Source organism: Myotis lucifugus, unplaced genomic scaffold (assembly GCF_000147115.1).
Source record: "Myotis lucifugus unplaced genomic scaffold, Myoluc2.0 scaffold_182, whole genome shotgun sequence".
NCBI classification, from domain to species: Eukaryota; Metazoa; Chordata; class Mammalia; order Chiroptera; family Vespertilionidae; genus Myotis; species Myotis lucifugus.
In genome coordinates this window covers 2,512,330-2,536,781 of record NW_005871230.1, presented here as the reverse complement: position 1 = coordinate 2,536,781, position 24,452 = coordinate 2,512,330, and the positions used below count along the sequence as shown (strand labels likewise).

Below are 24,452 nucleotides of genomic sequence, written 5' to 3'. Positions count from 1 at the left end.
ACCTTGGCTGCACATAGAATCACCTGGGAATCTTTAAAAATCCTGATTTCTGGGCCTCATCCTCGGGAAATTCTGTTTCTTTGTTATAAGGTGGGGCCACAACATTAGTAACAAAGAAACAGAATTTCCGGAGAGTGAGGCCCAGAAATCAGGATTTTAAAAAGATTCCCAGGTGATTCTAATGTGCAGCCAAGGTTGAGAACCATTGCTCTAGAGCAGCGGTTCTCAACCTGTGGGTCACGACCCCTTTGGCGGTCAAACGACCCTTTCACAGGGGTCGCCTAAGACCATCCTGCATATCAGATATTTCCATTACGATTCATAACAATAGCAACATTACAGTTATGGAGTAGGAATGAAAATAATTTTATGGTTGGGTCACAACATGAGGAACTGTATTTAAAGGGCCAGAAGGTTGAGAACCACTGCTCTAGAGGCTCACACGAATAGGAATCTGGTGATTCAGTTGAGGGTAATACAGCTTCATCGTCCTCCTGGGCTGGTGTCCAAAGCTTTACTTGAGATAGATATATCCAGGAGTCGACTCCACTGACCTTGATTGCAGTGGAGGTGGATACAATTATGGGATAGGGACCCTCCCATCGTGGTTTCATAGTGGTGGAGAGAGTAGGTAAAGCCTTAATGAGTACCAGATCTCCAGGTGTTAGCCAACCTCCACCCTTTTAGAAGAAACAGACAAAAGGAGGCTCACAGAGGAGGTCATGTGATGTATACAGCCTGCTCACTGCAGATCCCCTCTCCAGTGACCTGCCTTCCTCTGTTATATTCAAAATAATTAATAATAATAACACCTGACTATAACTTTTTCTTTCAAATTTGGGGTGCTGAGAGGCAGGCTTCTTCTATTCTCCAATAAAAATACTATGAATTAGCAAGCATCCAAAAATGCTCATAACATAACGTAAGATACACAGGCTGCAGAACTCCTCATGCATTCATTTTCTCTCTTTGTATAGATTCTCTCTTCTTTTAGAGCTCAGGCAGATTATTTCTCTGGCACTGAATGGCCCAAGTCTTGTAAAACTCAGATAGCATCTGTCAAATCCATTTTCTTTCCTGATGAAGAAAGATAGCTACCAGGCAAATGGTCCAGAAGCGTATTTACCTGAAAGTCAGGATTGGCCAAAGATCAACTAGTGCAGCTGCCAACGACCGCTGGAATTACCTTCACAGCATTCTCCACAGATGCTTGATTATGGAGCTACTGCCAGAACACCTGAAATTAGTGGGCCAGAAAGAGAGGTGTATTCGCGACTTTTGGAGTGTCTCTTCGCATCTGCGGACAGTCCTTTTGCATGGAACTATTAACTCATCTACTATAAATTTTCTCCAGTTTTCTTAGCTTCATTTCTGCAGTCATCCAAGACAATATCCTCTCTTCCCATACATCGTGACCTGTGCACTTTTGTTTTTCCATCCTGAGTCTGTGTGAAGCCTTTGGCAAAGCTCTACATCCTCAGGAAGTGGTGTCAGCATCAAAGATGTCTAACGTATCAGTTATTAAAATCGCATTAGCTTGAAAAGAAATGAAATTACTTCTGCAGAGACTGCAGAGACTAAGATAAAAAATTAAGTTTGTGATGACCTCGAGCTTGAAGCAAATTCATTTACACACACACACACACACACACACACACACACACCTGCCCTACTTTCTATCCTTGCTCTGATTTCATTTATAATCTAGTTTGTGGCTTCCAAAATTTTATGTTACTGTGTGGAGCACATCCTTGAAAATATTTACTTTCTTACATTGTAGTTTATATAAAACCTTGGGTATATGTGAGGCTGCCCATTAATTGCAATAGCCCTTCAGTCATTTTTTAATTAAAATGTTCTGTTTTGCAGTTCAAGAATTTTGAGATAACATCATATTGAAGAAAAGCCATACAAAAAAATCTTAGCTATATTTATTTAATCCACCACTATCTCACTCTCATGGATTCTGATTGTGAATTGAAAGAAAAATCCCACTCATGTGCAATTGTTTTCCATTTTAGTAAAGTTTGCATATTATCCATTTATATTTGGGAGCAATTAGTTTTAATAATAATCGCAACAAACAAAAGTGGAAGGTGTTCCACTTACCAGTTAAAAATTCTCTCTTGATTTAAAAACAAATGTGTCCAAGATACATGCAAAAGAAAAAGAAAAAAAGAAAAAAAAGAAACTAGACCACTTTCTTATACCATATACAAAAAAAACAACAACAAAAACTCAAAATGGATTAAAGAAATATAAGACCTAAAACCATAAAACTTGTAGAAGAAAACATAGGCAGTAAACTCTTTGATATTGGTCTTCCAATATTTTTTGGATATGTTTCTTAGGGCAAAGGCAACAAACGCAAAAATAAACAAATGAGACTATATTCAACTAAAAAGCTTTGTACCATGAGAGAAACTGTCAACAAAATGACAAAACAATCTATTGAATGGCAGAAGATATTTGCAAATGATATATCTGGTAATGAGTTAAAATCCAAAATATATTCAGAACTCACACAACTCAATATCAAAGAATGCAAACAAAATCTTTAAATAATGGGCAGAGGACCTGAGTAGACATTTCTCCAAAGAGGACATACAGCTGGTCAACAGACACATGAAAAGATGCTCAACATCATTAATCATCAGGAAAATACAAATTAAAACCATAAGGAGATACGACTTTACACCTGTCAGAATTACTATCATATATATATATATATATATATATATATATATATATATATATATATATATAAAAGAAAACCCCAAAGAATAAATGTTGGTGAGGATGTGGAGAATAGAGAACCCTGGTGCCCTGTTGGTGGGATTGTAAACTGGTGCAACCACTATGGAAAACAGTATGTAGGTTCCTCAAAAAATTAAAAATAGAACTACCATATGATCTAGCAATCCCACTTCTTGGAGTTTATTCAAAGAAATAGAAAATACTAATTTGAAAAGATATAGCATTCCTAGATATATTGCAGTATTATTTACAACAGCCAAGCTATGGAAGCAATCTAGCTGTCCATTGACAGATGAATGGATAAAAATGATACTATATATAACAAACTGTTACTCAGCCATAAAAAAGAATGAAATATTGCCATTTGTGTCAATATGGATGGACTTAGAAGGTATTATACTAAGTGAAATAAATCAGGTAGAGAAAGACAAATACTGTATAATTTCATTTATACATGGAATCTAAAAAAATAAACAAAACAAAAACAAACTCAGATACAGAGAAAAAACTGATGGTTTAGCGGGTTAGAAATGGGAAGGGTTTGGAGTTGGCAAAAGGTGAAGGGGCTTAAGGAAGTACAAACTGCCATTATACAATAAGTCACAGATGTAATGTACAAGGTAAGGAATCTATAAAAATAAAAGTGTAATATGCAAATCGACTGAACAACCGAACAGCAGAATGAATGTCTGGATGACCTTCTGGACGACACACTATGACACGCACTGGCGCCAGGCCAGCCAAGGCGGGTGCAATGTGATTGGTTGGGGGGCCTGTCATCACCCCACAATTGCCCCATAAAGGGAGGCCCAGGCCACCCTCTGTGGGGTGATTGATGGGAAGGGATCCGCGATTACCCCGAAGAGAGAGGCCCAGGCCACCCTCTGCGCGGTGATCTATCAGGGGGCTCCGTGGAACTGGGAAACTGGGGGTGTCTGGCGGCAGATGTGGGCTGCACTAGGCCAAGGCAGGTGTGGGCAGGGGCAGAGCTGCGAGGTAGCTGGGGTCACTAGGCAGCCAGGGCTTTGAAGGCCTACCCTTGCATGAATTTCATGCATCGGGCCTCTAGTATCCTATATAATAAAAGGCCAGAGACCATAACGGCATCATGATCATAACGACCGTTAGACCAGATCCACCACGGTCCCTCGCTGGGCTGGCCCCACCCCCCAGCAAGCGGTTAGGGGCGATTCTGCAGGCAGGCAGAGTGGTTAGGAATGATCAGGTAGACAGACCAGCGGTTAGGGGTGATCAGGTAGGCAGGCCAGTGGTTAGGGGTGATCAGGTAGGCAGAAGGCCCCTTGCAGGGCTGGCCTTGCCCCCCAGCAAACAGTTAAGGGTGATCAGGTAGGCAGGCAAGTGGTTAGGGGTGATCTGGCAGGCAGGCAGAGGTGGTTAGGGGCAATCAGGCAGGCAGGCAGAGGGGTTAGGGGCGATCAAGCAGGCAGGCATGTGAGTGGTTAGGAGCCAGTGGTCCCAGATTATAAGAGTGATCCTGGATTGGATAGGGTGCAGGCCAGGCTGAGGGACACCCCGTCACCCCCATGCACGAATCTCATGCACCAGGCCTCTAGTAGTTAATAATATCATAGTAACTATTGTAACATGGTTACTTGACTTATTGAGACAATCACCTTGCAAGGTATATTTACATCTAATCACTGTGTTATCAGTACACCTGAAACTAATATAATATTACATGCCAACAATAATTAAAAATAAATTTTAAATAAAGCACATGTGTCCAGAAACAGCTCTGAACTGTGTTTTTATACATTTTACCTCTAGCCTGAAGACTATTTTATACCATATATAGTAGCAATGAGATATTTTAAAGACAAACTATGGCAGTTGAAAATCATTTAACTACTTTATCAAAAGTAGTCCATTCTCACATCCCTTCATGCTCACATGTTCCTAGGATTCTGACTTTAGGGGGAACCAGCACACATCACTTTCTAAGAACACACCTTGACGACACCTAAGCATTTTTCCTTGCTAACAATATGCCTGCAGTGGTTTGTTTGTGGTGAGGGAACAAGAAACCCCCGCAGAATGCCTCACATGTACATGTTTCCACTGAACAGAAAAGATGAGTCCACAGGCCGGGTGTGCGGCGGAGACCCTGACGCAGGAGGAGGAGGAGGAGCAGCAGACGCGGAGGATGATGGCGAGGCGTTCCAAAATCATCGAGGAGCTGGTACAGACGGAAAGGGACTATCTCAAGGATCTAGAGCTGTGCATTAAGGAAGTGGTTCAGCCCTTGAGAAATAAACAGGTAAATGCAACTTTGAACCCCACCGGCCGTCCTAAATAGGATCACCAGCTCCAGGAAATCAAAGCACCCACCTTTATCAGTGGTAGCTTCTGCTGCAGTGAGGGGGGTGGGGTGGGGAGGGTGACGGGCCTTTTCCCCTGGGTCCCCAGGTTTGGGTAGATGGGCCTTTTCCTTGGGTCCCCAGGTTTGGGTAGATGGGCCTTTTTCCTGGGTCCCCAGGTTTAGGTAGGCGTACGGTATCATCAGACTCACTTCTTGTGTCAGTAGAGGGACACCTGAACTTAGAAATTTCTTTTCTTTTCTTTCTTTCTTTCTTTCTTTCTTTCTTTCTTTCTTTCTTTCTTTCTTTCTTTCTTTCTTTCTTCCTTCCTTCCTTCCTTCCTTCCTTCCTTCCTTCCTTCCTTCCTTCCTTCCTTCCTTCCTTTCTTTCTTTCTTTCTTTCTTTCTTTCTTTCTTTCTTTCTTTCTTTTCTTTTCTTTTCTTTTCTTTTCCTCACTCAAGGATATTTTTCCATTGATTTTTAGAGATAGTGGAAAGAGAGGGGGAAAGACACAGAGAAACATGGATGTGAGAGAAACATATCGATTGGTATGCAACTTCTATACCTGCTTGCCCTTGACCGGAATCAAACCCGGACCCTTGGGTCTGCAGGCTGACGCTCTATCCATTGAGCCAAACTGGCTATGGCTGGAAATTTCTTACTGGTTCCGTAAGAGTGGAATAACATTCAAAGTCATGATAAAAATTTGCTCTCTAGTTCCACTGCTAAGTATATCAAATAATTTTTGGTGTGTTGTCTTTTATTTAATTTAAACTAGCTGCATGTGATGTAACTTCTATTCTGGCAGATATTAATGCTTATCAACAATGTTTTCATTTATATATCTCTTAAAATACTAATTTTAAATGTACATGGCATCAGACTCTACTACTACCTACCCTCCCTATGTTGCAGTCCCACCAGTCACTTCTGTTCTTTGAAAAATTTAGAACGTAGCCCACTGTTCTCTCCCCTCCCCTCTTCTTCACTCTTCTCCTCTCCTCTCCTCTTTCCCCTCCCCTCTTTTCTCCCCCTCCCCAATAATGCAGACATAAATTTTAGTTGATTTTAATATTCAGGCAAGTGGTCCACATAGCCTCCAAGCCTCTCACTCAGTTCCTTGCCTTGCTCATGCCCAGTCATCTTTCCTCGAACCTATCTCACTCTGAGGACATACCCTAGAACTGCCATTACCAATAACTCATCTTCTGAATTTCAGGCTTACTGTTTTCCAACCCTCACATCCTCGCTCACAGCCCACTCCCACTGGAACTCTCTGAAAAATTTTTGATGCCTCCAGGATCTCCAAGCTATTGATCTGACCACCACCTACCTTTTCACTGTTGATCAAGCTCACACTTGGTTTAGTTTCCCTGAGTCCTTCATTATAATTACTCCTGGCTGAGAAACTCAATTCCCTTTTGTCTTTCTCTTTACATTTACATGTCTGAAAAACACTTCATGAAGGTCATTTTTTCTGCCTACTTCACATTATTACCCACACGTTTGAACCAATCTCTTAAAATTCATGGCCATTTTCTTCAAGTGAGGCCTCTGGTACGTCTCTGAAAGGATTCTTTCACATCTTCTTCTTTCTCCTCATACCTCGCTCTCTCTTGTCTCCTAACTCTCAGCTAACATCCTTTCCCATCATTTCATTGAGAAAATAGACACAATCAGCAAATGCACACACCCTCAGCACCAAATCTACCCACCTACCTGAATCTCTACCCACATAACTTGGCTAGTGGTTCCTGCTTCTCATTAAGGATAACCTCTCTCCTAACCCAGTGGACCTTTCCCCTCGGGCTTCTTCTAGGACAGTGGTTCTCAACCTTCCTAATGCCGAGACCCTTGAATACAGTTCCTCATGTTGTGGTGACCCCCAATTTCATTGTTACAAATTGAACATAATTAAAACATAGTGATTAATCACAAAAACAATATGTAATTATATATGTGTTTTCCAATGGTCTTAGGCGACCCCTGTGAAAGGGTCATTCGACCCCCAAAGAGGTCGCGACCCACAGGTTGAGAACCGCTGCTCTAGGATTTCATGCCTGCAGTGTCCTTTCTCCCCTGCATCATGGCCTTTACCCTCCCTATTGGATCTTTTTCATCTTCATTATCTGCTATCATAAAAACAAAAACATAAAATAATTGTCTGTATTTTCCCTTTATTTCTTTCTCTTTTAACTTGCATATAAAATATTTAATATGTATAAAAGCATATGTGGCTAAGATGTGATTATTTCAAAGTAAGCACATTTTACCAAAAATTTGTCCCTGTGATGAATCAATGATCAGTATAAAAAAAGACTAAATATATAAGGAAAATATTTCTTTTGATTCATAGTCTATTTTTGTATCAAATTGAATAAGGAGTTTATTTAGTATAAAAATGTTCTCAATTTTAAACCACCTACACCACAGGTGAGTTAAACTGGCCCCATCGATATAAATGCCATTGCTGAGCTGTACTCTTATAGATGCTCTCTCATTTTTGTTTTTGTTGTTTTTCTTATTTTTTGCTTCCTACATAACTCATAAGCAATCCTCAGAATTGGTGTTTCGGACCATTATGATGACATGTAGTTTATTTATTTAGCATGTTTAACTTTTGCTCTCAGTGCTTTGAATTATAGTTCTCAGAATTCTAACTCATGTTTCCTTTGTTATTCTATTAAGATTGTCTATAGCTTGTTGATCTGTCATATCTGACACTTCTCTCTGCTTGGCTTTCTCCCAATACTCTGTCCTCCTCATTGCAGAATTAGTTTCAGTCTAGTAGTCTATTTGTCCCCATCCACTAATGTTGTAATAGCAATTATTTTAAGGTTTCTCAGAGTTCTCACCTCACATCCACTTTCCCCCCACTTCTTAATGCTCTTAACCTTTGATTAAGTAAATAAGGGCTCAGGAACTCACATGACTGTTATAAACATTTATACGAGTGCTGAGGTAGTTAATTGATGCCACCAGATCATGAACTTGACCAGCTTTAAAATGTTCATTAGCTCCTTCATGTCCTCACTTCCCTCCTAACTGTTTAAATACCATGGCCTTTGCACATCAGCCACCTGTCATCAGTTAGTGTCAACATATATAAATTAACACATACAGTTGTCATGTAACCATGGGAATAATCTGCAAACCATGCTTTGCTAAACCCAAGACAACATAAGCAAATATTTTACATGCATAGGTTAGGCTGGGAGAGAGGTTGGAAGTCATCTGATCTGTGCCTTTTCTCTGTGCCTGTCCTTTCTGTTGTTGAGAAGACTGTCTCGATCCCTTGTGTGGATTCGAGAATGGACTACTCCCAGTAGAATCAATAACATTTATGTTGGTGAAATTTAGAATGAAGCTGAAATCTGAGAAAAGCTATGTGTTTATTTGAATGATCCTCCAGGAAGGGATCAGTGTTCAAATAAATGTCTAGACCCAATGCTTGACTGATAACTGTTCTGTTACAAACCCTAATCTTAATTCAAGGTTTTCTATAAACAAACCTTCACCTAACTGAAAGCAGGGCCAAGCTCGGCAGTTACAACATCTTTAATAGCAGCATTGTGAGACGTTTTGCAAAGAAGGCAAAAGTTTTCCACCACAGTCAGTGTTGAAACATTTAGTGGGAAAACAGGTTCTAGTTATTTGTTATCTGAACAGGGCAATAAGAGAGACTACATTTTTGGCAGGAAGTCAAAATAAACAAAAATCATATCAATCTGACAATGGAAAGGGGTTTTATGTGTAAGGAAAGGACCAAAAGCTGATTGGAAAAAAAATAGAGGAATTGAAATTTAAATACATGTGGTTTTTTTTTCTTTTTTTAAATTTCTAAAATTCACATAGCACTAAAGTACCAAATATTTCAAGGAGGTGATAGGGTTTTATAGCTGCCCAATTTCCTTCTCCAGAGACAGACATCATTACCAGCTTCTTTTTACCCTTCCTAGTGTATTCTATGTATAAGTATATATGTTTGGATGCACATTTGGTAGATTTTTATTTATTTACTAGAGGCCTGGTGCAAAAAATTCATTCACTCTCAGCCCAGTTCTCAGAGTCCCACTTCTCCATAAGAGAAATTCAGACAATGATATGTAATGGAATTCTGCTACTCCCCCTGAACAAAGGACAGAATTACAGTTAAGAAAGTTCACTGAAATACAAGATAAAAGAATCAAGACAGAAATATTACAACTAGTAATTATTAAAATACGCCCTGCTTTCATTTGTAGGCAGATACATAGATAGATAAATCCAGCTTTTCAAAGCTGTTTATTAAAACTTTGCCTGCTTAACAAATAGAGAAAAACACGGGTGATCAAATACCTTCTGTCACGAATTTTAAAGTGTCACAGAAAAACTCTTGTCAGAACTGTCTTCTCTGGCTGTCAGCTTCACTAAAAGACTTTTACTATTGTCAGAAATAATAGTCATTCATTTTTGTTTAATTGACGACTATGCAATTTTTCCCTCTCATTTTTTTCCCTATCACCCGGTTACTCCTTTAGGACTATTTTTTTAAGTACTTTTAGGTTCACAATAAAGTTGAGGGGCAAGGTACAGAGATTTTCCATATACTCCTTGTCCCCACACATGCATAGCCTCCCCTGTTCTCAACATCCCCACCAGTGTTAAGTTTGTTACAACGGATAAGCCTACGTTGACACATCATTATCACCAAAAGTCCATAGGTTCACTCTTGGTAGTGTTCCTTCTGTGGGTTTTGACAAATATATCATAACATGTATCCATTGTTATGGTAGTTTCACACCCTAAAAATCCTTTGTGCTGCACCTGTTTGTTCTTCCCTCCCCACCGACCCCTGGCAACCTCTGGTCTTTTTACTGTCACCATAGTTTGCCTTTTCTAGACTGTCATATAGTTGGAATTGTAGCTTCTCAGATTGGCTTCTTTCACTCAGCATTATGCATTTAAGATGTTCTGTGTCTTTTCATGGATTGATAGCTCAGTTCCTTTTAGTGCTGAAAAATATTCCATTGTCTGGATGTACCACAATTTATTTATCTATTTATCTACTGAAGGACAGCATGGTTGCTTCTAAGTTTTGGCAATTATGAATAAAGCTGCTATAAACAGCCACATGCAGGTTTTTGTGGACATAAGCTCAGTTCATTTGGGTAAAAACCCAGGAGCACATTTGCTGGATCACATGGTAAGAGTATGTTGTTGTTGTTTTTAAAATGTATTTTTATTGACTTCAGAGAGGAAGGGATAGGGAGGGAGAGAAACATTAATGATGAGAGAGAATCATTGATCACCTGCCTCCTGCATGCCCTAACTGGGAATCAAACCTCGACCTCCTGGCTCAAAGGTTGACGCTCAACCACTGAGCTATGCTGCCAGGCAAGAGTATGTTTAGTTTTGTAAGAAGCTGTGAGACTGCTTTCCAAAGTGGCTGTATCGTTTTGCATTCCTACCAGCCATGAATGGACATTCTTGTTACTCCACATCCTTGTCAGCATTTGGTGTTGCCGGTGTTCTGGATTTGGGGCATTCTAGGTATATTGGCATTTTGTTGTTGTTTTAATTGACATTTCTCAGATGACAGTTTATGTATAAGGATAAAAACTTTTCTTCTCACTCTTTACCTTGTTTACTCTCCAAAACTTTCTAATTAATTCCCTTCTTATTGTGATTGCCAAGAGGTACACACTACATTTTTAGAATAAAGACATTCATTAGGCTGCTTAGAAGAAACTTTGTAGGTAATCTCCTGTGTATTCTCTTTCTCATGTGGTTGAAAGAATACTAGAAATCTTTCTAGATTCTAAAACAAACCAGGAAAAAGCCAATTAAGTCCCTGTCTCCACTTCCACATTCTACTTACTCCAGTCTCTTCCCCTGTAGTCAGCACCTCCTGAGGTCAAACCCCTGTCCCAGGACTTCAGAGACTTCATGAGTGCAGAGATCAAAGCCAGACTGATGATATCAAAACAAAAGCTATTGCTAATACAGTTACCACCAGCGCATTAGCTAACACCTCTCTCCAAGTGTATTTCTTCTGAGTCATTTGTTGTTCCCCATATCTCAACTACAGTTGGCAAGAGTTGCTTCAATTTCTCAGATTTTTCATTACTATAGTGACCAAAATTCCTATTTGAGCTCTGCTTTTTTTTTCTTCTGGGCAGCTTTGGCTGGAAGTTTGATTTAAATATTAAGTGTATAGTCTCCAGTCCTTTAAAACTACTGATTTTCATGGTTAGTAAGGTCATATCACATTGAAGAATCCCATGATCATACAGCAGGTTAGAACTCTATGCAGTTCTTATGTGTTGGAGATTATAGCTGTAAAATGTTAAATTTAAAAATAAAAGTCACACAAGTAACGGTGCTGCCAATCACACTATCTCATGTCTAACTAACCTCTTTATTAAGTGCTGACACCAAACCATTGCGCGTCACTTTCCCATTTCCCCTGAGAAGACATTTCTGTTTTGTCATCTTGGAAGACATGCAGTTTGCTGTCAAATTGGATTCACATTTAGTTGGGTATGGAAGTGATACATCAATATTCTAGCATGTGAAACTTCTATTTGCGAGTAGGAATCTCTTATCTTTGCTTGTTTAGAAAGACTCAGCTCAAAAACGAAGGGATCGCTTTCTTTTTTTTCCCTTTGTATTGCAGTTTTATGATGAAAACTCTCCTCTGTGTTGTTCTATTTATAAGGACCTCATATGTTCCATTTTAGAGCAACTTCAGTTTTCTCTAATTTTTATAATCTCTCTCTCTCTCACTATAGGCCCAGTGCATGAAATTCATGCATGCGGGAGGGGGGGGGCATGTCCCCTCAGCCCAGCTTACACCCTTTCCAAATCAGGACCCCTTGGGGGATGTCCGGCAGTCGGACATCCCTCTTGCAATCTGGGACCACTGGTTCCTAACCGCTCACCTGCCTGCCTGCTTGCCTGCCTGATCACCCCTAACCACTCTGCCAGCCTGATTGTCCCTAACTGCTCTCCCCTGCTGGCCTGATCACCCCTGATCACCTCTGCCTGCTGGCCTGATCACCCCTAACTGCTCTCCCCTGCTGGCCTGATTGCCCCTAACCACTCTTCCCTGCCTGCCTGATCACCCCTAACTGCATCTGCCTCAGCCCCCGCCACTGTGGCTTTGTCCGGAAGGACGTCCGGAAGACATCCAGTCTATCCAGTCTAATTAGCATATTGCCCTTTTATTAGTATAGATATAGTCCATATCAAAACCTGCTGGAACAAATGAGAAGATAAGTGAGGTGTTGGAATGCCCAGAGTTGGAAAAGTGAAATGTCATATACGAATCTATTTTAATATTCAGGATAGTCGTGCCTGTAGCCGACTTGTGCTTATCACTTCCTTCTTGGAACTGAGATGAATAAACCATTATTTTAATTTAGTTTTATTTGTGAAAATAAACAACAAATTTCAGTGGCTGCCATTATTTTAATGATGCCATAAACCTCTCTAATGGAATGGCAGCTTTCCTCAGCCTTAGAGCAACGTAGCTGTGCAGGGCCAGAAATCTCAGGCTCCAAAGAATAAATTCTGGGTCAGAAAGGAAGCACATATTGGGGAAACAGGTATTTTTTAATAAGCATTATTTAAGGCACTTTAGCTACAGACAAGGTTCAAGATTGTATGAGTCAACTAATTAATTCATTGTTTGCCATTTAGAGTATATTAAAACATGTGAAACTCATCCCTTGCCCTCAAAAGATTATGAATCTCTACTTAGAGGTGGCAATGGAAAATGCAAAACAATAATTGTTAGAGCAGAAAATAAGTCCTAAAAGTAGAGTTCACAGAAGGGACAGATCACTTCCAGACAGATTAACTAGGCTATATTTCACGAGGAATGATATTTCAGTGGAACACGCAAATTAAAAGATTAAATGTTTGTCAAGTGTCTATTACATGAATGCCCTCTGCTGAATTCTGTGTGGGAATCAAGGAAATTTATGTCATAGTCCTCCCTTAGAAGAGTTTATAATCTGGTCAAGAAAATGACATATAAACACATAAAAAGCCAAATAACAATCAAAGATATATTTCAAGGCGATGCTAGAAATGATGGTGACAGAAGGCAGTTCATGATTAGCTGTGCTAATGAGTTATGCAGCAAACAATTGCCTGGCATTAGCAGAATGAGGTATTCACTTCCTGACCTGTTAACAGCATTGGGAAGAACAGCTTTCTTCTCTGTCTTCCATGACTCCATATACACCTGGTTTCCCTCCAACGGATCCGACAGCTCCTTCTCAGGCTCCTTTGCTAACTGGTTCTTATCTCTAAACACTCAAGTAGATCCAGGCTCAGTCTGTGGCCCTCTTCTCTCTTTTGTCTACTACATTCACTCGGTTGAGAATCTCATCTGCTTTCATGCCAGAGTAAAATATCAGTCAGCCCTATCTGGTTTGGCTCAGTGGATAGAGCGTCAGCCTGTGGACTGAAAGGTCCTGGGTTCAATTCCCGTCAAGGGCACATGCCAGGGTTGTGGGCTCAATCCCCAGTTGGGGGTGTGCAGGAGGCAGCCGATCAATGATTCTCTCTCATCATTGATGTTTCCTATCTCTCCCTCTCCCTTCCTCTCTGAAATCAACAAAAATATATTAAAATATCAGTCAGATCATGTCCCTCTTCCAGTTCCTTCCAATGGCTTCTCATTTCACTGTGATTAAAACTTAACATTCTTATGATGATCTATGAGGTCCAGCATGAGCTGGCCCCTCCCTCTCTCTGACCTCACCTGGCCTTGTCAGTGTTCTATGAATAAGCCAGGAACACTGCTGATTCAAGACCTTTGCTCCGCTGTTTTCTTTACCTTGACTCCTCTGCCCCAAGAAGGGCTTGCTCCTTCACCTCCTTCAAGCCTTTACTCAGTGAAGCATTCCTTGCCCACCTCACTCTATCTTATACTGGCTTGTAAGCAGATCCAGATAAAAGCATTGCAGAGCAAGTCATTTATTTGGGAGCTGATCCCCTGAAACAGCTGCAAAGAAATGGGGACATGAGACTGAGAAGGAAAGAAGACTGTATAGGGTGCATTCATGAGCAGATTACTTCTGTGACCTGAAGCTGATATCTCATTGGGAGCCCTAGGACGCTATACAGAACATACCTCAGAGTTGTTCCTCGTGAGGGGTATTCATCCCCCAATTCCCGTTAGACATTGGTTGAGGGATGCTTCAGAAGTGTTCATACCTGAGACTCTAGACTGCCCTGTGTGGACAGAGTAGGCATCTGTGGTCAGAGAACACCTTTAAATAGAGAATCAAATTTCTTGCAGTAGAAGGCCTTCAGTGTGCACAGGAACTTTTTTAAAAAATATATTTTATTGATTTTTTACAGAGGGGAAGGGAGAAGGAGAAGGATAGAGAGTTAGAAACATTGATGAGAGAGAAACAGCTGCTTCCTGCACACTCCCTATTGGGGATGTGCCCGCAACCAAGGTATATGCCCTTGACTGGAATCGAACCTGAAACCCTTCAGTCCACAGGCTGACGCTCTATCCACTGAGCCAAACTGGTCAGGGCTACACAGGAACTTTTAGTACCAAAGGGTTGTGGGTGAGCGCTCCCAGTGCTGTAGTTTCCCTCCAATTCCCTCTCCCCCCTTTCCTGCTGGATATTATCTTTATCACATTTTCACCATATATTTACATACTATGGAATTTACTTATTTATCTCATTTACTTGTCTCAAATATGAAGCACAAAGTTTTGTCTCATCACTGCTGTATCTCCAGTCCCCCAGCACCTACTACAGTGCCTGGAACTTGAGCAGAAATAACTATCAACTGTTTACGAATGGTGGGTAAGTGGTCTGGGAAGTCCGGGAGAAGATATAGACTTTGCCCCAGATGAACACTGGTTAGGCAAAGGCAGGGTCAGGACAGCAGTGCAAGAGGCCAAGAGCAGAGAACCACAGGAGCCAATGTGGTGAGTGAGCTGGCGTGTGGCAAGCCTGAGAGCAAGCCATTCCTTTTGACTGGAGCAGAGGGTTCTTATAAGAATAAAAGCAATTGGAGTAAGATAGGGTCTTGGCCAGACAAAACTGCCAGTATGGGGAATTATGGGTCTTTTCTGTAGGCAACTGGGAGGAGCTGAATGTTTTAAAGGAAGGGAGGTGACTATTGTGTTGTAAGCCCCATAAAGCTTACCTTTTAGGAAAAATGAAAGTATTAGGCAAGCTAACTTGGGGAATAGGGAATGAAGATGTACTTAAAAGCCTTTTCAGAGGCACAAAGTGCAACTGGACAGTGTTTCATGGAGAACCAAAACGGGCTCACTGAATGTTGGAGATTGTGAGGTTAAACTATCGGTCCCTGAGGTCAGGGTGACAGAGGAGTGAGCTAGAGTGACCCTGAGATTTGCAGTCTGGAATTTGGTGGCACAGTTAATACATGGAATTTCGATTGACTTGCACTCCAACCCCTCACCCTCCCAGCTCCACCTCCCCACCTCGCTGCAGGACTCATTCTTGTTTCCATCATTCTGGGCATACCCTGTGACAGCCAAACTCTGCTGCGTGTTGACTCTCTTCTGGAACACAGGTGACTTAAGGACACAGGGCTGGCTGGGTACCTCGGGTTCCTAACAAAGAGGTAGTTTCTCAAAAGTGAGAGAAGTGAGAAATTACAAGCAATTTAAACATGTGGGGACTGGCTCTGATTTCTAAAATCAACACTCACTCTTGCTTCCTTCCTCTCTCTGTGCGGTTCTTGGGATTTGGAATGTGGCAAATGCTATGAGGAGCACCCATGAACTTTATGGTGGGGAACTATAGTCAAACCTTGATTCTCGAATGTCACCCATCTCAAACAATTTGCTTCTCAACCTGACCACCTTTTTCATGCTGATAGCTATCTGATCAGCCACAAGTCTCTCAGGCGACAAACAAAGGAATATGAGTCAGTTTACCACTGTTAAAATTTCAGGATATTAATATTTTTGTGGGGTTTTTTTTTGCTTTTGTTGCTGCTTATTATTGTTGTTAAATTTTCATTTTTTACTGTTCATTTTCTTTTCTTTTTGTTAAATTTTCATTTACATTTCATGCCCTTTTTATTTTTAAAGTGTTTATAGGTTAAACAATACATTAGACATGTACTGTATTTAAGAAAGGTTAAAACAGGGAATCATTTGGGGTCTGGAATGAATGAATTGCATTTACATGATTTCTAATGGGAAAAAATGATTCGGTTTTCAAACAGCCTTCTGGAACGAATTAAGTTCGAGAAACGAGGTTCCACTGTGCTTTCCGCCTCTGGGTGAAAACTGTGGCAGGCCCATGACTTTTTTTCCTCTTACATAATAGACCTGAGACAGACACAGTCTCATTTCACACATTAGAATGTCCGTCAGGTATTAATTTGTGCTTTGGCAGGCCTGCTTCACGGGGAAACCTGCAGTGGGAGGAGGGAGTATGGGTGGCTTCCTGCTGTTTCTCCTCCTGATGTTGCTCTTCTCCTTCCCAGACACCAGGCCCAGCCAGCTGCGGACCCCGGGGAGGATGGGTGGGAGGCAAGTTAAGAGAGAGGGTTAGGTCCACTTGGACTGGTGTCATCATAGACTGGCTTTGCCTTCTGTGGGCCTTCCAGATGTAATCATGCTTCCCTGATTGTGTGTGTGTGTGTGTGTGTGTGTGTGTGTAAATATCCATGACAGTGGTGATGGGGGGTGGGACATTCTCTCCTGAAGGTCACTTGATCCCGACTGAATCTCTGTTCTAGATGGTGGCCTGTAACTCTCCCCTCAGCTCCTCCACATCAGGGTTTACCTCCCCATTCTGCCCTTCAGTCCTGAAGGCAGAATCAGAGATGAGCTCACACCAGCTCCCTCCCGCATGGAGGCCACATCCGGTCCATGGGAAACATTCATGCATCATTTACCCCCAAACCCTGACGGAGTGCAAGTTCTTCCCAAGTTGGCCGCCACTTTGCTACTGCCACAGTCTCCTTTAGGTTTCTCAGGCATGAGGTCTGCATAGGTGATGTTAAAACAGTTCACTGAGATTGGCTTTTTAAGTTCTACACGTGACAAAACATCTCATACTCACTTTGGAATTTGGTATTTTAAGAAATTGACACTCCAAGGGAAATTGAGGCAAGAAGTGTTTGGTTTTAACCTTCTGTTGTATTTTGACTCCCATTCTTGGATTCCAAGGAGATAGCCTGAGGAAGGAAACATGATATGCAGTAGCTGGGTATGTGCCGGGAGCACCAAGTTGCTGGAGATAAGTGTTGCTGGAGACAAGACCATGGAGACCGCAAGCCAGAAGTACCAACTGTATGCATCTGGGATGAAAAACTAGAGAAAATTTTAAGCAGAGTCATGATTAATCTAGACATGGTAATCAGAGTGCCCCAAATAAGTGAGATTTCCTGAGGGAGAACGTGTGGGAATGCCAGTTGTGGAACGACCAAATCCTGAGAAACTCCAGAATTTATGACACAGATAGACTTCCTGGGTATTTGTTCTCTGTCCGGCAGTTTTGTCCCTAGTTTCTGCTTATACCAGGCCACCTTTACATACCTGCCCACCACATCTTTTATCCACACTTCTTTTCTTCCTATATTCGTCATCTCAAGCAAATGTTGTGTCTTTTTTTTCCCCTTTCAAATCACTTCTACCTTTTCAAAATTATTTTTAGCAGACTGAGGACTTTCCTAGTCTTTGCTTGTATTATTAAAACTTCAAACTTTGTAAATTGTGTTACAAAGTGAAAAAAATAATTTGCGAATGTTTAGCAAGCAATTTCTAATATCATTTGTTTCTATCAGATATTGATCTAAAGGAAATAGATCTAAAGGATAATAATTCTGTTGACAGGTTAAGAGGTTTATTTAGATGGTTGGCTTTCTGCTGGTTGTTTTTCATACATCATCAAATTTGAGTTTGAATATGCAGGAAAAAAAAAGAATAAACACACACGTGTATATACATGCACACACTCACACAGACAGTAAGCACTCAAGTGATCAAAGTGAAACCGGACAACCAAAGGGCCCGGGCTGCCTGTCACTCCTTGAGCCAATTAAGCAGAGAGAGTGTTGAATTATATATGAGCGTTTATTTCAATAACTAGAGGCCCGGTGCATGACATTCATGCACTGGGAGGTGGGGGGAGTCCCTCAGCTCAGCCTGTGCCCTCTTGCAATCCAGGAGCCCTTGGATGTCCGACTGAGGCTTAGGCCCACTCCCCGAACATCCTTAGTGCTGCTACAGAGACGGGAGAGGCTACTGCCACCACCGCTGCGCTTGCCAGCTGTGAGCCCAGCTCCTGCATTGAGCGTCTTCCCCCTGGTGGTCAGTGTGCATCATAGTGACCGGTCGTTCCTCCATTTGGTTGATTTGCATATTAGCCTTTTATTATTTAAGATGCCAGCAGTATAGGAGAGCAGCAGGTCACCCACAAAAATCTGCTCTGCACCCTCCCATAAGCTAGCTGCTTATACTGAATAGAATAAGAATTACCTGGGGGAGTAGGCAGAAGGAATAAGAATGGGTATAAATGGTTGCAGGTTACAGGCAATGTGGGCTGGACTCCATTGTTCTGGTAACAAGGTTGTTAGTCTTTCCATGATTCCCAGGTCCTGGGTGAAGGGGGAAGAGGGTTTAAAACTCCCGGCCAGGTTAGAATGTGCTTTCTCTAATTAGAACAAAACAATCAAGGTTAACAGAGCTATCCTTTCCTCCTTAGAATTTTATATGAAACTAGGAGCCCAGCGCACTGTCCCGAAGTCCCAGCCTTACTTTCTATAATTAGATAATTAGTACTGCAGATAAGAGAACCAAAGGCAAGGACCCTTGGTCAACTATATACCTTTTATCCAAGGATATCAATATAAGCACTTTACCTTTTATTATTAGTCAAATAAACTTTGGTATGGATTTCTCACGTGATTCATGTTTCTGATAACTATAGCTAGTCCCCAATATTCTATTTCTGCCCCTAACAAAAGCACAAAAATGTTTATCCTATTTATTGTGCTCAACCCAGAGCCCTTAAATATAATTTTTTGGTTGATTTGGATGCAAAACATTTTTTATTTTCTAATCTCACTGGTTGTTTGTTTCCAAATTACTTTCTCCTGTGTTTTTTTTAAATATATTTTATTGATTTTTTACAGAGAGGAAGGGAGAGAGATAGAGAGTTAGAAACATCGATCAGCTGCCTCCTGCACATCCCCGACTGGGGAAGTGCCCACAACCCAGGTACATGCCCTTGACCGGAATCGAACCTGGGACCTTTCAGTCCGCAGGCCGACGCTCTATCCACTGAGCCAAACCGGTTTCGGCATCTCCTGTGTTTTGACAATATAACTCATATTTCTTTTCTACTTTTTCTTTAGAATTTTTAAAGGATCACAAAATTTACTGGATCTTCAGCTCAGAAGTCTATTCCTAGCAGTACTATTTGTCCTCTGAGCATCTATACTAATAAAGAGCTAATATGCTAATGGTCAGTACACCATAGGTTAATGACCAGGTCATTAGCATATTAGCTGGGGCGTTGCTCTGGAGAAGGGCAGAAGCAGGGAGGCACTCGGAGGAGGCGGACCATCCGGTGCTGGGGAGGGCAGGGGTGAGAGCGCATAGTGCCCCCCTCACTAGTCCTTCGCCACCCACCGCTAGCACTCTGAGTGCCCCGCGGCCACCTGCCAGGGGAAGGAGCACAGCGCAGCAGGCAGGAAGGAGGCTTCCATGCTCTCCTCTGGCGCCGTGATGGGGTGGAGCCACTGTGTTGCTCCAGAGACAGGGCAGAAATGGAGAGGCTCGGAGAGAAGGCGGGACCAGCCCTAGGCAACTCGAGGGACTGAGGGCGGGGCTTGAAGCAGCCAGAGAAAGCCAGAGGGTTTGGGGGCTGGGCCAGGCACGCTGGAACTCTGCGTGGAGAGGTTTGGGTGTCAAGGCAGGGCGGTGCCCCATGATTTCAAATTGTGCGCTGGGCTCCTAGTTTCATATAAAATTCTAAGGAGGAAAGGCTAGCAAATCTGCATACCACCTCCAACACTACCCCCCCACCCCCCACCCCCAAGTAACTGTGTTCCTGTGTCAAGGCAGATAAGAGAACCAAAGGCAAGGACCCTTGGTCAACTATATACCTTTTATCCAAGGATATCAATATAAGCACTTTACTTTTTATTATTAGTCAAACAAACTTTGGAAAGGATTTCTCAATCCTCTCCCTCCAACCCTCTGTTTTTTGTTTTGTTAATCCTCACCCGAGGATATTTTTCCCATTGATTTTTAGAGATAGTGGAAGGGAGGGGGAGAGACAGAGAGAGAAACATCTATGTGAGAGACACAGCGAATGATAATTGCCTCCTGTACATGCCCCAACTGAGCCTGCAACCGAGGTCAGTGTCCTTGACTGGAATGGAACCTGAAATTATTCAGTCTGAGGGCGGGACCATCCGGTGCTGGGGAGGGCAGGGGTGAGATGAGTACCCACCCGGTACTCATCTCAGCCTGTGAGCCAAACCACCCGGAATTCACTTCTCTTTCTAGGTAGGGCTCAATCCTCTTTCTCAAGACCTCAGGAACTTCTCCAATTGGACCACAGTCTCTGGTCTGCCCTTTATTCACCTCTGTTGGCTCTGCTCTTCCTCTGGCACATGCTGAGAGCTCTGAACCGAAGTCCCAGCCTTACTTTCTATAAAGAGACTGACATTTCTGCAGGGACATAGGTCAGTGCTCATCAACGCCTCCTGGCCTGGACTGTTTCCGGGCAGTTATCAGGTAACTTGGACATTTAGCCTCAAGATTAATTAAAAGACTTGCTGTCTGGCAGTGATATCGATTCAACTTGTAGTTGGACTCAATTAGCCAGTTTAGAATCTAGTTCCACAGCAGGAATTTTCACACATACAAATCAGTAGTTTTGTGAAACCTGATGAAATAATGGCTAGTTTACCCTGAAAAGCTTCGTAATCTAGAAGCCAACTGAGTCAACACCATAGTAATTAGATAATTAATCTAGTCCTGCAGTTGCCAGGCCCTTCTGCCAACATCTTTCCTCTTGCTACAATTCCCCGTCTCAGTTGCCTCCCTAAAAAAAAAATAAAACAAGACTTAATTCTTGCCTCTCAGAATATGTCCAGTGGGTCGCCACTTCTTGCAGTTTTTTAAAATACATTTTCAACTTCCTACCACTCTCACCTTACTTTGTTAAAGTTACAGTCTTTATGTCACTGGATTTACACGGCTTCAACATTAATAATGGAGCACACTATCTTAGGAAGTACAGCCAGGCCCCGTGATGCTGTGAGATTTACCCCTTCTAGAAGGCAGCTCCACTTGGAACTGGGTATGCCATTCTGCCATAATGGAACTGCCTTCTGGAAGGGGTAGAGCAGTGATGGCGAACCTTTTGAGCTCGGCGTGTCAGCATTTTGAAAAACCCTAACTTAACTCTGGTGCCGTGTCACATATAGAAATTTTTTGATATTTGCAACCATAGTAAAACAAAGACTTATATTTTTGATATTTATTTTATATATTTAAATGCCATTTAACAAAGAAAAATCAACCAAAAAAATGAGTTTGCTTGTCACCTCTGACACGCGTGTCATAGGTTCGCCATCACTGGGGTAGAGGGACCAGGGTTCTGCTAATCTGAGTCAGATGACATCCAAGGTGGATTTCCCTTATATTGATTTCTAATAGAGTCTGGAATTGGCCCCTATGTTGAACTTAGATTTATTGCCAAGACACACCCAATAGAAACATTGAAGTCTTTTTTGGAAACAAATTCCAGAGAAGCATTTTGTTGGTGGGGATCAGCATGGCACTCAAAAGTGATGGTATTTGCTCTAGCTGGTTTGGTTCAGTGGGTAGAGCGTTGGCCTGCAGACTGAAGGGTCCTGGGTCAAGGGCACGTAACTTGGTTACAGACTCCATCCCCTGTCTGGATGCATTCAGGAGGCAACCAATTGATGTGTCTCTCTCACATTAACGATTCTCTCTGTCTCTCCCCTCCCTTCCATTCTCTCTAAAAGAAGAGTCAATGGAAAAATATCCTTGGGTAAGGATTAACAACAACAAAAAATGATGCTATTTATTTTCTGTTTTTTTACAGTCATAAATATGCCATATATATATATATAACTTTAAAGTTGTGTGATTTTGATTGTCAAATTAGAATCCTAAAAATATATTTCCAAATTGAGGTCAGAGCAGTAATATTCAACTGAGGGTTTTGTTGTTGTTGTTTTAAAATATATTTTTATTGATTTCAGAGAGAAGGGAAAGGGAGAGAGATAGAAACACCAATGATGAAAGAGAATTATTGATTGGCTGCCTTCTGTTTGTCCCTCACTGGGGACCAAGCCCGGTTTGTGCCCTGACCTGGAACTGAACTGTGACCTCCTGGCTTACAGGTTGATGCTCATCCATTGAGCTGTGCTGGCCGGGCAAACTGAGGATTTTTAATTCATTGTTTACTAGAAGAAATACAATGTTTCTAATTGTTGCTATAATTTGCTAGACTTGTTAAAAGCTTTAAGAAATACTAATAATTTTAGCTTAGTAATTGCACTTATGAAATTTATCATGAGGAAATAATCATGGGTGTGAACAAGATTTTAGCCAGGAAAGATGCTTATAATATTGAAAATAGCAGTTTATCTAGATTTCAAAGATTCGGTTAAGTAGACTACATTATTTCTACATAATGTGGACATTAAAAATGGTGCAATTGGGCCCTAACCGGTTTGGCTCAGTGGATAGAGCATCGGCCTTCAGACTCAAGGGTCCCGGGTTTGATTCTGGTCAAGGGCATGTACCTTGGTTGTGGGCACATCCCCAGTGGGGAGTGTGCAGGAGGCAGCTGATCGATGTTTCACTCTCATTGATGTTTCTAACTCCCTATTCCTCTCTGTAAAAAATCAATAAAATATATTTAAAAAAATATAAAAAAATGGTGCAATTGGGAAAATTAATGACATGAAAAGATGTCCATGTTATGCTGTTAACAAAACACCCAAATTTTAAAACATTCTTTGAAGCATATAAATCTTTTGATGTACACACATGGAGAAAGCAAGCAATTTGTCAGGACATACCTATATGGTAGAATTATAAGCAATTGTATTTTCTGTCCTTTTTTTAAAAAAAATATGGATATATAAAGCTGTGTTTTTTTCTCTTTTAATATATACTTATACTTTTATTGATTTCAGAGAAGGAGGGAGAGGGAGATGGAACATTAATGATGAGGGAGAATCATTGATTGGCTGCCTCCTGCACACTCCTTACTGGTGATTGAGCCCGCAACCAGGGCATATGCCCAGACCAGGAATCAAACCATGACTTCCTGGTTCATAGGAGGACACTCAACCACTGAGCCAGGCCAGCTGGATGTGATTGTCCTTCCTTCCTTCCTTTCTTTCTTCCTTTTTCCTTCTTCTTCTTCCTTCTTCTTCTTCTTCTTGTTTCTTCTTCTTCTTCTTCTTCTCTTCTTCTTCTCTTTCTCCTTCCTTCCTTCCTTCCTTCCTTCCTTCCTTCCTTCCTTCCTTCCTTCCTTCCTTCCTTTCTTCCTTCCTTCCTTTCTTCCTTTTCTTTCTTTCTTTCTCTTTCTACAATAAACATAAATGACTTTTATGTTCATCGTTTATTAAAATATATTATTCCTAGATGTCTTTTCAATGTGCACTTTTAAAGGTGTTCTTGGTTGGAAGTCTCCACAACACATCGAATGTTTGGTTATTCCTCCCTGTGACTCAAGCTGAGTGCCTCAGGCTCCTTAAACAGAAAACAATAAACAGCGATTTCCCAAGTGTAAACTGAAGGAAAGTTTGGCCTGTCAGCAAATTTTCTAAATAGACTAATGGCCCAACTGAGCACAACAGTTGGTCTTTTTAGATAAAATTAAGTAGAAAATTATAAAGTATTCACTTAAAATGATATTTTGAACAACCAAATTAGGTGACTTTGATTTCTTTCTTTAAACCACTTTTGATTGATCTCTGCATACTTTTTATTCAGAGTCCAATAGAGTGATTGCAAAGAACATTTTATTGATGGCTTCCACAGAGTACATAGATCATATGAATTGTAGTGATTCAATTCAATTCAAATTGTCAAACTATTTTTGAGGGACTAGGTGTGGGCCCAGCATTGAATTAGACACAGTGGGGTACTCAAATAATGCACAAAGACAAATGTCCTGGAGGATCTCACAGGCTTGACATAGAGACAGGTTAATAATGAATGATATCTTTCAATATAAGCACTGAGTAATAGGAAGCAAGTGTCATGAAAGGTCAGAAGAGGGAGAGGTTAATTCTAACCAAGGGAGCTGGAAAGTTTTCTTAGGGGAAAGTGAGATTTTGGCCAGAAATAAAGAAACGTGTACCAATCCTTTA

The 24,452-nt window shown here is 41.4% G+C and overlaps 1 protein-coding gene across 1 annotated transcript in view; it reads left to right on the top strand.

Annotated features, from left to right (window-relative positions):
- The window catches only part of ARHGEF38 (Rho guanine nucleotide exchange factor 38), a 137,754-nt gene that overhangs the window by 42,466 nt on the left and 70,836 nt on the right, over positions 1–24,452 (top strand). The window contains exon 2 of the mRNA XM_006096600.3: positions 4,845–5,035. Within this exon, the coding sequence (XP_006096662.3) occupies positions 4,845–5,035 (191 nt within the window). The remainder of the gene's footprint in view (positions 1–4,844; positions 5,036–24,452) is intronic.